The 11,617-nt window shown below is 45.8% G+C and overlaps 1 protein-coding gene across 3 annotated transcripts in view; it reads left to right on the top strand.

Moving 5' to 3' along the window:
• The window catches only part of CACNA1E (calcium voltage-gated channel subunit alpha1 E), a 229,610-nt gene that overhangs the window by 200,307 nt on the left and 17,686 nt on the right, over window positions 1–11,617 (top strand). For 2 of the 3 annotated variants that reach the window (XM_019530951.1, XM_019530952.1), the window contains 4 exons: window positions 4,959–5,066; window positions 5,922–6,022; window positions 6,443–6,549; window positions 7,829–7,937. In XM_019530951.1, coding sequence (XP_019386496.1) covers window positions 4,959–5,066; window positions 5,922–6,022; window positions 6,443–6,549; window positions 7,829–7,937 — 425 coding nt within the window. Of the gene's footprint in view, window positions 1–4,958; window positions 5,067–5,921; window positions 6,023–6,442; window positions 6,550–7,828; window positions 7,938–9,980; window positions 10,110–11,617 lie in introns of all 3 variants that reach the window. The other variant, XM_019530950.1, reaches the window with a different exon arrangement.

Raw genomic sequence — 11,617 nt, forward strand, 5'->3', positions numbered from 1 at the left:
GCCTGGGGGCAGGGGGCAGCAGGTTGGGAGTGAGAGGCACCAGCAGGGCCAGGGGGCTGTTTCAACTTAAAATATTTCCTGGGTCAGGACTGGCTATCGATGTTTACAGATGGGTCCTGGTACAAAAAAGGTTGAGAACCATTGATCTAGTTAAAGCAGGACTATCCCTAACTATATCTTCCCAGCCAAGACTTTGTCTAGGCAAGTCTTAAAAGCCTCTAAGGATGGAGAGTCCACAACTTCTCTGGGTAGCCTGTTCCAGTACTTTACTATCCTTCTAGTTAGAAACTTTTGCGTAATATCTAACTTAAACTTCCTTTGCTGCAGTGTGAGACTATTGCTCTGTGTTTGGTCATGTCCCACCACTGAGAATAGTCCAGCACCATCCTCTTTGTAACTATCCTTTAGGTAGTTCAGGTGTGAACAAAATACAGGTGCAAAGGTGCTGCTTGGTATAGCCCACCCTATCCCCACATACAGCACTCAGGCTGTAGTCTGTGGGGCCAGGCAGGAGGTTGGGGGGCTCGGCATCCCAGCAGCCCCTGCTGCCACAGCCTGGGAGTAGGCACAAGCCCCTTCACCATTGGACCCTGGCCCTGCTGCTCAAGCACCCCTGCCTGTCCGTCCTGTGCCCACTGCCAGGGACACCAGATAAAGCAAGTGGGCAGGTGGGGCCTCCATGGAGACCAGCCCAGGACCCCCACAGGCAGTGCGCACTTGGCCAGGCAGATGGGATGGGGCTGCAGGCAGGTAGAAAACAGCATCTGGGAGTGGAACCGGTGGCTGGTGCTAGGGCTGGGATCGCAAGGTGGTGATGGCATGGGACCAGGGCCTGTCACAGGGACATGCAGGGAACAGATTGCAGCTCTTAGTCCTACCCAGCCTGGTGTCATCTGCAAACTTTCTGATCCTGTCTTTCAGATTACTGATGAAGGTATTGAATAAAATTAGCTTGAGGACCAACCCCTGGGGCATGCCACTTGATACCAGTTGCCAACTAGTCATTGAGCTATTGATTACTACCCTTTGAGCCCAATGATCCAGCCAGTTTTCTACCCATCTTACAGTCTGTTCATCCAACCTGTGCTTCCTTAGCTTGCTTGTGAGAATGTTGTGGGAGCTCATATCACAAGACTTGCTGAAGTCAAGGTATATCATGTCCACTGCTCTCCCCACTTCCACAGAGCCAGTCATCTCATTGTAGAAGACAATCAGGTTGATCAGGAATGACTTATCCTTGGTGAATCCATGCTGACTGTTCCTAATCACCACCATCTCCTCCAGGTGCTAAGAAATTGATTCCTTGAAGGCCCTTCATGATTTTTCCAGGAACTGAGATGAGGCTGACAAATCTGCAGTTCCCTGGGTCCTCCTTCTTCCCTTTCTTAAAGTTGAGCACTATATTTGCCTTTTTCCAGTCATCCGGGACCTCTCCTGATTACCACAAGTTTTCACTTGCCTGTCACTTTATTGAAGAAGGAAATCAAGTTGGCCAGGCATGAATTGCTCTTGGTGAATCCATGCTGACTCTTTCTGATCATCTGCTCTTGATTCTTCACAGTAGATTCCTTGAGGACCTGCTCCATGATCTTTCCAGATTTCATGGTCAGACTGACTTGTCTATAATTCCCCATATCTTCCTTCATCCCTTTCTTAAAAATGGGCAGTATATTTTCCCTTTTCCAATATCTGGGACTTTACCTGAGCTCCACAAGTTCTCAAAGAGGAGAGCTAATGGCTCTGAAATTACCTCAATCAGTTCCTTCAGTACCCTAGGGTGCATCCCATCCAGGCCTGCTGACTTGAAAGCATTTAGCTTCTCTAAGTAATCCCTAACCTGTTCTGCCATTACTCAGGCTTTTTTGTCTCCTTCCCTATCTTTGCTGCCAACTGCACTAGTCATCTGGTAGCTGCCTCTATTTGTGAAGGCTGAAGTGAAAAAAAGGCATTAAATGCTTCGGCCTTCTCTGCATCATCCATAGCTAGATTGTCTTCTGCATCCTGTAAGGGAGCTATGGTTTCTTTAGCCTTCCTCTTATATTTTACATATGTGTAGAATCCATTTTTATTGACCTTTACGTCCCTTGCCAGTTGCATCTCAAATCATTCCTTGGCCTTTCTCATTTTCTCCTTACATGCCTGTGCAATACTTTTATACTCTTCTCTAGTGCTGTGACCAAGTTTCCACTTTTATAGGATTCCTTTTTGAGTTTCAGTTCCTTGAAGAGATCTATGTGTAGCCAGGCTAGCCTCCAGTTGCACTTCCCATTCTTCTGTCACTTTGGGATAGCTTGCTCCTGTGCCCTTAAAGGGCCTTCTTAAAGAAGTGCAGCTCTCTTAGATTCCTTTTTCCCTAAGATTTGCCTCCCAGGGGATCCTGCTCACCAGTTCCCTGAGTTTGTTACAGTTTGCTTTTCATTATTCAGCTGTTCTCCTTTCTTTTTCCCCTTAGGATCTTGAACTCTTTCATGGTCACTGTCATCCAAGTAACCTTCCACCTTTACATGCTCAGCCAATTCTTCGCCATTTGTGAACAGCAAGTCAAAAAGAGCTTCCCCCATAATTGGCCTATCTACGATCTGTATCAAAAATGTATCCGCAACACACTCCAAGAATTGGAGGACTGTTTGTGCACTACTGGGTTTCCCTCCCAGTCCTATGATTTGGAAGCTTCCGTCAACTGTTTCAAGGCCTTGTCCACCTGCTCCTCCTGAATTGGTGGCCTGTAGCAGATATCCGCTATGACATCCCTCATGTTGCTCTCCCCTCTGACCCTTATCCAGAGGTTGTCAACAGAACTACCTTCCACTTTGTTCTGCACCTCAGAACATGTGTATATTGTCTGTATATTTGACAACACCTCCTCATTTCTTCCCCTTCTGATCCTTCCTGAACCAGCTGTACCCATCCAAGACTGTACTCCAGTAATGTGAAATATCCCACCCCATTTTTGTAATCCCAGATGGACCACAATGTTGGGGGACTTCATGTTTGAAGCAGCCATACTCAGATAGCAGAAACAGAGCATAGCTCTTCACTGCAAACTGCAGGGGAGAGGCGGAGAGAGCTCCCATCCCACCAGCAAAAATTAATCACAGAAACCAACTCATGAGAAAGGGAGGTCCCCTCCTTCTAGCCAATGGACAAGAAGCAGTGCTTACTGAAGGAGAAATGTTCCTGGTTATGATGAAATAGGTGTCTTTGTCAGAAAGTACAGATGCATTAGAACAACTCTTTTTATGGGCACATGCCAGTTTCAATTAAACTGTCACTGGGAAAGGATTTGTAGGGCCAGCATGGAATTGTTGGCCAAAACCAGAGATGGAGCTAGAGAGAGAAAAGAGACCAATACCAAGGGGGTAGGGAATTTGCCTGGGATAAGGAAGACCATGGTTTGAGTGCCTGCTCTGTATGGATCAGACCATGTGGCTTGAATCAGTGTTGAAAGTAAGTGCCTTAGTGGTCACCAAGCTATTGCACTTCTTAGGTAGGTTCATCAGTCTCTCCTTTTGGACCTGTTCCATTATATAGAATCATGAGCTGTTCATTTGATTAGAGGCTTGTATCCAAGTTTCCCACATCTCAGTGACTGCCGTAACCTCTGCTCAATACAGTCACTCTTTCTGTGCAATGATTGTTTAATTAGTTATACAGGGTGGAACTGCTCTGACAGGAGGGGCTTAGAGAGAGCCAGCCCTGACTGGCTGCTAATCTGATGGTCAGTGTCCTTACTTCAGATGTGGGAGGATGAAGTTCAAACCCTTAAGTGAATGAATATGTCCTTATTTCCCAGTGTCATCCTGATGCAAAACAAGGAAATATTTGACAAATGCAGTGTTTTTATGGGACAAGGTAGTTGTTTCCTGGTCCGTTGTATATGTGGCAATTTGCAGAAGCCACATCCCACCCTCAGCAACTTGAGATGAGGCACAAGTGAAATCCCTGGAAATATTTAAAAAAAACAGTTAAAATTATGTGAAAACAATTCCATTACACTATGCTGCCCTTCCATGGCTCAGAAGAAGGGGCCATTAAAAAGCCCAGTGCATAAGACTTTGGTACTGGATCGCTCAGAGAACTGGCGTAAGTGACCAAAAGCTACCCCCTTGTTCAGCGGCCTTTGTGAATGTGGAATGGGGTTGTCTCCTCAGCCATGTTCCCATTGGAAGGGTATGCAAGTTGCCAATGCATCTGTCTTGAACTGGTGCCCTTCCCAGGAGCCTGAAAGACCAGGTTCCAAATGGGTCTTCAGACTAAATTGACCTCCCCTACCAGAAGTGACTGCTCTTGGTGAGGGCTGAACAGTGTGGTGAGGCAATGCGAGGGAGCTCAGACTGGTTTTGCCTCAGTTGCTCCAGCCCTTCAAGATGGCTGATCCATTTTGTTATCTTTCACCTGCTCTCAGTTTATTTACAGGAAAAGAGAAAGGGGAGCAACAGCAGGTGTGTGCATGATGGGAGGGATGGAGTGAGATTTCAATCTGTAATTAGGGACCAAGGACAGAGAGCTTATGGCAGTTTTGTGTGGGAGAAGGGAATAATTAGAGATCGATGTGATCATAAAAGGGGTTGTATGAGATGCTACCTGTAATGGCAGGAGTCTGGATTTGATGACCTGAGAAGTCCCTTGCTATCCCACATTCCTATTTAGCCTACCCAAAAGGCTCCTGTAACCCCCTTATATTAAGCCTTTGGATGTTTTCACTTGTTGGTTGGAGACAGTTCCCCAGTCATGGCTTGATGGTGCCACCTCATTCTTCAGGGCAAATCCTCAGAGTCTTAAAGGAGTGTGTTCAGCTCGATCAAGTGCCAGGAGCTAGCATCATCAGGTCCAAGGTGGTTAATGTGATTTGTTATGGTGGAAAATGTAGATAAACATAGCCAAGAGGTAGTAGACCGCCTTCCTGAAACCATTCCCGTCTGTGGTTTGCATGGGCCTGTACTGTCCCTGTTTTCCAGGTGGTGCAGACTGGCAGCAGTTGGATTCAGAGCTGCAGAAGGAGATCCTGACCATCTGGCCTCACCTATCCCAGAAGATGCTGGACTTACTAGTGCCCATGCCAAAAAGTGAGTCCTTGGGCACTGGTGTTGCCAAGTTCCCACAGTGCTGGGAGCAGGCATTTCTTGGAAGGTGAACAAAGATGTGCCAATCCTGGCACGTTGTTTAAGGAGAAGCAGAGAGGGGATTTACTCTGATACAAAGAAAATCCTTCCTTGTTCCACCTGACTATACTGGACCCATTTGAAAAATACATTATCTGCAGTGATCTCCCCATGCCAAATCCATTTGATCTGGGTACAGTCTCTGACCCATTTGGGAGATACTCAGGATTGCCAACCCTCCAGGATTGCCCTGGAGTCACCAGGAATTAGATATAAATCTCCAGATTGCTGAGATTAACCTGGGAGATAGATGATAGAGCATTCAATTAATTGCAATATATATTAAATGTTGAATCTGATTTATACAGTAGTCCAGAGGGTTTTTAAAATGCAATAGTAACATGCACTTGCCTCCCTGACGTAAAGTCTACACACCGCAATTAATGTCATTACATCATCTGATGAAAACTCCCGGAATAGATTCAAATAGGGTTGGCAACCTTGGAGACGCTGGAGGCAGGAGGCAGAGAATTCTTCATTTCCTTTGATTTGGGACCAGTGACCATGCGATGGGTATGCCTATCTCTAGTGAATGATTCCTATGCTACTAAAATGTCCATCTCCACCCAATCCTAAATCACCTGGGGACTTTTTATTTTATTTTATTTTAATCCACTCTCCTCTGGAGCAGTGAACAGGGATTGTCTTTGAGAATCAAGAGGATGTGATATCTCTTCTGCAGTTGCATGGGGTTAGTATCCTCAGACCTTCCCAACTCCTGCTTCGGTTATCACAAAATACCCACCTTTATGCTTGCAGCTTCGGACCTGACTGTTGGCAAAATATATGCAGCCATGATGATAATGGACTATTACAAGCAGAGCAAAGCAAAGAAGCAGAAGCAGCAACTGGAGGAACAGGTGAGGTTCCACCACAGCATGAGGTGGCTGGTGCCCACATGCTAAAGCTGAAGGTGGTGAGTTCACAGCTTCTCCAGAGGGGGAATTTTCTGTATGGATAGGACCACCGAGCTAGATGTTGACCATACAGATCCTCAGCTTAGAAGTGGCTGGCACTGTACCAAGAAAGCAAAGAGTCTGAAGACTTAAGGGATGCAGGAGTTAAGGGAATGAGAGCTAAATTAAAAGGTGGGTGATCTAATGCAGATATAATCACAGCAATCTAAAAGTCATGCTGCACAGAAAAAGTGAGTAGTTAGAGGGACCAATTCATAAATGGGAAGCGTTACCATACCATTATCCTTCTGTGCATGGGGGCTATTTATACATTAGAAGATTTCTCATCTTCAACAGGCTCAGACTGTTTCTTTTTTAATACAGAAAAATGCCCCTATGTTCCAGCGCATGGAGCCCTCATCTCTGCCTCAAGAGATCATTTCTAATGCCAAAGCTCTGCCTTACCTCCAGCAAGACACCCTGTCAGGCCTGTAAGTATAGCCATGACAGCAAGAGATTTGCTCCAGTATTTCTGTTCCTACAGCCTTTCTTGCTTTCCCTGAAAGTGCATTAGACATGAAAACAGAGATGGTAAGTGGAGCCCAGGAGAAGAGGAAATCCTGATGGTGACCAGCAACGTCTTGATTTTGGAGCCTCGGGTCTGTTCTTTTATTAGGGTCACCAAAAAAGGTTTGTGTAATTAAGAACATGGACAGCGTCATCTTATATATTCACCAGTGCAAACATTGTCCAACATGCTATTACTGCAAAAATTAGTGGTGCTAGATTGCTTATCAGGCTGGAAGAGAGACTGAGTATCTTAGTTCAAGATCCCCAGTTTAAAAGCAGTCCAGGCTCATAATGACTAAAAGTCCACACTGTCTGATTGTGGGTTAGCTTAGGGGTGCTCAACCCCCAGCCCATGGGTCCAGTCTGGTGCACAGAGCCCACAGGGCTCCCCCTGGGTCAGGAAATTTAGTGGCAATTAATACTGCCACCCATCCTCTGCTTCCAAACTCACAAGCCCTGTGCAACCAGATTTGGCTGGGCCACATCTCCTTCCCCACATCCTCCTGTGCATGGCCAGATTGAAGCCAGGCCATGCACAATTCGTTCATCTCTTGAGAGGGTTCCTCTGTTCTGGGGTTGAGATACATTGCAGCATGGAATGGGGAAGTCAGTCCTGCGTCTCTCCTTGCTCTTTCTGTTGTTCTGAGAGTAAATATGGATTAAGACTGTCAATGCATCAGCTTTCTCCAGCACTAAACTTACAAGTGACATAATACAATCTTCCACGGAGACAATGGCCCCATCAAGAACACACCTGTCCCAGTAGGAATGCCATCACCATGATTAAAGTGGCAATAACAATGACAGGCAGCCCTGTGGAAGTTGCCATTGTAAGTCACAGTCATTAGCCACAAAATAACTTTGCTGCTCCACAGTGAAACCATTCATCCTGTCTTTGAAGAGCAAAGCTGCTCTGATTGTTAGACAAGCAGCAGAAAAGCCATGTGGAATCCAGTTTTGGAATTGTCACTGGGCTCCCACATTGCACATGGCAAAACTGATGTCCCTTCTCAGCAAAATGTGAGCTGTCAGGGCAGTGATCAGGATTGGCAGCTTCGCGTTCCACACACAACTCACAGCTTGCTATGAGGAATACAGACCTGGGTGATACAAGACCCAGGTTGAAGGCAAAGAGACCATTGTCAGACATTGTAGCACAAGGGTTTGCTTTCTCTCACTGATGTTGGACTCTCTTTGCAGGAGCAGCCGGAGTGGGTTCCCCTCCCTGAGTCCACTCTCTCCTCAAGAGATATTTCAGCTGGCTTGTATGGATCCAACACATGGGCAGTACCAGGAGCACCAATCACTGGTAAACTGATGCACTGCCTTGTCCATGTTTCCTTTGTGAGACCAGCACCACTCCCTTGCTCAGTATTCAAAGCTGACTCCCAATGCTACTTACCTACCCTGCACACACTGTCTTGAAATCCCTCTTGCATTTTGTAAACTCTGTAAGAACCCTTCTGCTGATTGTCCCCTCCTCTACAACAGATTTTGGGAAATATTCTCTAGAAGCATCCTTCTGGCTGGCAGTGAAACATGAATCTTTTATCGTGGACATAAGGCTAAAGTGTCCTGACCCTGCCTTTTGTGGGTAAATTGGAGACTAATGATCTCTAAACTGTTTCTGGAACACATTAGAATGAATTCCTTAAGGACCTGGACTCAGTGGAAAGACTCACATTGACATCAGCAGATTTTGAGTGAGACCCTGAAATAGGTTAAACCAGGACAGGTCCAATGCAAAGGGAATATGGAAGCTCCTTTACCAGGCTCTGTACACATGCAGTACAGTGAGGGTCATATTTCTTTCCGGCATGGTGGCTGAGGTCTGGCAGATGCTTGACAAGAGGATGGAGAGAGGGAGTGGAAACAAATGTACCTTTAGATCTGTACAGAGCTTGCATGAGCAACCTGAGTGCATCCAGTGGATTTCCAGTGTTTCAGATCATGCCCAGGCCCAGACATAGAGACTCATAATGCACGACCACCAGGTACTAAAGTCGTGGCCCAGATTCCCAATTGCAGTAAATCAACAGAGCTCCATTTAAGCTGTGCTGAGTTACACCAACTGAGAATCTAGCCTACCACCCTCATCACAGCAGCTGAATTAGCTGAGCGGCAGGTGCTATTCAGAGACATTTCCCTAAGGAACCTCTGAGCAACTGGGTGTTCTTCCTCACTCAGCAGGTTTCACAGCTTGATGGAGGCTTTAAGACATTGTGATACTGCAGTACAATGGCTTGATGTAATGCAGTAAAATATCCTTTTTTTCACAGGTTGAGATCTTTTAGTAAATACTCATTTCAGTGGGTCACCGTGGGCTGAACTATGGTATTTGATGCTGTGGATTCATGTTCATCTTGTTGTCAGTGCTGGTGTCCCTGATCAAAACTGAATTGTTGAGTTGTGTCACACAAATGTGAACATACACCTCTGGCCTACACACATGCCCACATCGTGGTCAGCAGCACGAGTGTCTGTGTGTGTGTATATGTGTGCATCTGTGCACCACTCTTACACTTGTTGGACTGCAGTGTTGTATCACTGTACATTTCCAGTCCGATCCGTGTGCTTCTCAGAGTTTGTAGCACTCTTTTTGTAATTCTGCATTGCACACGCTGCACCTCTCCATATAATTCAACCTGTCAGCCCAAAATGACAACTGCATAGTCAGTCTGTCATGGAGACTGCTGGCAGTGAAGTAAGGGTAATGAAGATGAATTCCTCCCTTTTGATGTCACTTCCTGGGGAAAATGCAAATCTCTTTGATGTCACTCTTACAATGCAAAATCATGCACCATTTTTCTCTTTGACCAAAACAAAAGAGATTTTCGAAGAGAGAAATTAACCAAAACATATCAATATGGCACTTAGCCCTTCTTGTTTAACTTGGATGTGACTGAAAAAAACACCTTTTAAACATTTAGACAGTTTAATTACAGAAGACCCATCCAGCTTAAATATGGAAGAAGCAGGAGCACAGAAATTCCAGGGGGTTACAAACATCCAGTTGAGGTATTATGTCTGCGTACTGGTGTTTAAATAAAAAAGGGTTGATTTTTGGTGTCAGACAAGCAGGACATATGGCCTGGATGTCTGTGCTCCCCTGGAACAGAGTCTGAAACAGAATTTACTTACCAAATAAACTGTTATTAATGCTAAACCCAGCAGATCTTAGACTTACCCTTTGGCCAACTTAAAATCCCACCCCTAGTTTCTGAAATGTGGAAGATGTAGCTGTCCTTCTTGCAAAGCCATTCCCAATACCAACAGCACCAACACTGGAAGGAGAGGAGCACCAAAGTAATTGAACCAAATCCCATGAGCTTGGCTGTGTGTTTATTTCCAGGAGCCAGAGGTTAGAGAGTTTAAAAGAGTGCAGCCCTCTAACCGTGGCAACTATCTCCCCGTGGACACTCAGGAGCGCGCTGTATCTGGGAGGGCCTCCTCCATGCCACGTCTGACAGTGGATCCCCAGGTAAAACCAAGCAAAACCATAAATGGACTTGTAGAATGCCTGATTTTAGCTGTATGATATAAAAAGGGGTTCCATACTTTTTCTATGTGAAATCTTTCCTGCTGCTGTGCCAGGCCCTCTTAAAAAAAATGCCAGGTATCACTAGTATCTTTCCAGTGGCTTGCATGGGAAACAGCCTTACCAAAGCTATGTACTTGACCCCTACTACTGTGGTATGATCATCTCACTATCATGTGGAACTGAGACGGAGAGACTAAAGTCTGATTCCACCTGCTAGGCATCTAAGTGGCATATAGGCAACTTTTATGCGTTTAAGTGTCTACAGGCAATCATACTGCACCCTGCAAAAGTCCCTAAGAGACTGTTAATGTGTCTGGTTTATGATATACCTCCTTAAATGTATGAGAATAGGAGAGCCCTGTGCCTCCCCAAGCAGAATAACTGCACTTACCTAAGGTGAAATGCATGTTTTTGAGTGAGCAGATGCAGAGGCTTAGATGCCTCAGAGGTGGGATAGGATCTAAGTGCCTACGAACATAAGTGACTCACCCAGGGTGACACAGGAAATCTCTGATGGAGTGGGAATCACCTTCAGATCTTCCAAATCCAAAGGCATCACCCAGGTTACTGGAGCATCTTCCCCCTACCACCAGCCAAACCAGCAGCAGGGTGGCTTCACTGGTATCCTGCTCATACACAGCACCTTTGGAGAATCCCTGCCTGCCCAGAGAATACTTTCTCTGGTGATTACTTTCCTTCTGTTTTCCTTCCTCTTCCATTGTCCCAAAACATATGCACACCTGTCTGGCACTAGGCAGTCTGTCCTGATCAGCCCCAGCCATGCTCCATTTCCTCGTTTGTCTGCCTGGTTTTTCTGTCTATCCATCTTGTATTCAGTTTTGACCAAGACATGAAAGCTTTTCTGGGGTTTATTTTCATAACCATGGGCCCATGTATCTTCAGTGGCAGTTACAATGTAAGCCAGACCTTCCCATGCCAAAGGGAAGGTCCCCTGTTCCTAGTTCTGTTTTTGTGTTAAATCTGCATTGCTTATCTACAGCAACACTTGGCATACATGGAGAGAAGAACTTTTTACTACTGACTTTGCAGATATATTTGGTCATTTGACACCTGGGAGCACTGGATGCTTGAAGGCTTTTTGCTGTTTTGTCTCCCACTGCCCCTACCTGTCCAACTATCCCCAAATGAGCCAAGTCAGTTCAAATGGGCATAGAGCTACTCAACCATCATGCCCAAAGGGGAAGCACTGGCTCCCTGAGGACTGGTTGAACACAGCTGGTGGATGGCAAGGTGAAAAATGGTAATAGTTTCATAGTTTCTAGGGTCGGAAGGGACCTGAGCAGATCATCGAGTCTGACCCCCTGCCATGGCAGGAACGAGTACTGAGGTCACACGACCCCAGCAAGGTGTACATCTAACCTCCTTTTAAAGACCCCCAGGGTAGGAGCCAGCACCACTTCTCTTGGAAGTTTTTCATAGATTTCATA

The sequence above is a fragment of the Crocodylus porosus genome, unplaced genomic scaffold, assembly GCF_001723895.1.
Source record: "Crocodylus porosus isolate Cpor-Errol unplaced genomic scaffold, CroPor_comp1, whole genome shotgun sequence".
Classification (NCBI taxonomy): Eukaryota; Metazoa; Chordata; order Crocodylia; family Crocodylidae; genus Crocodylus; species Crocodylus porosus.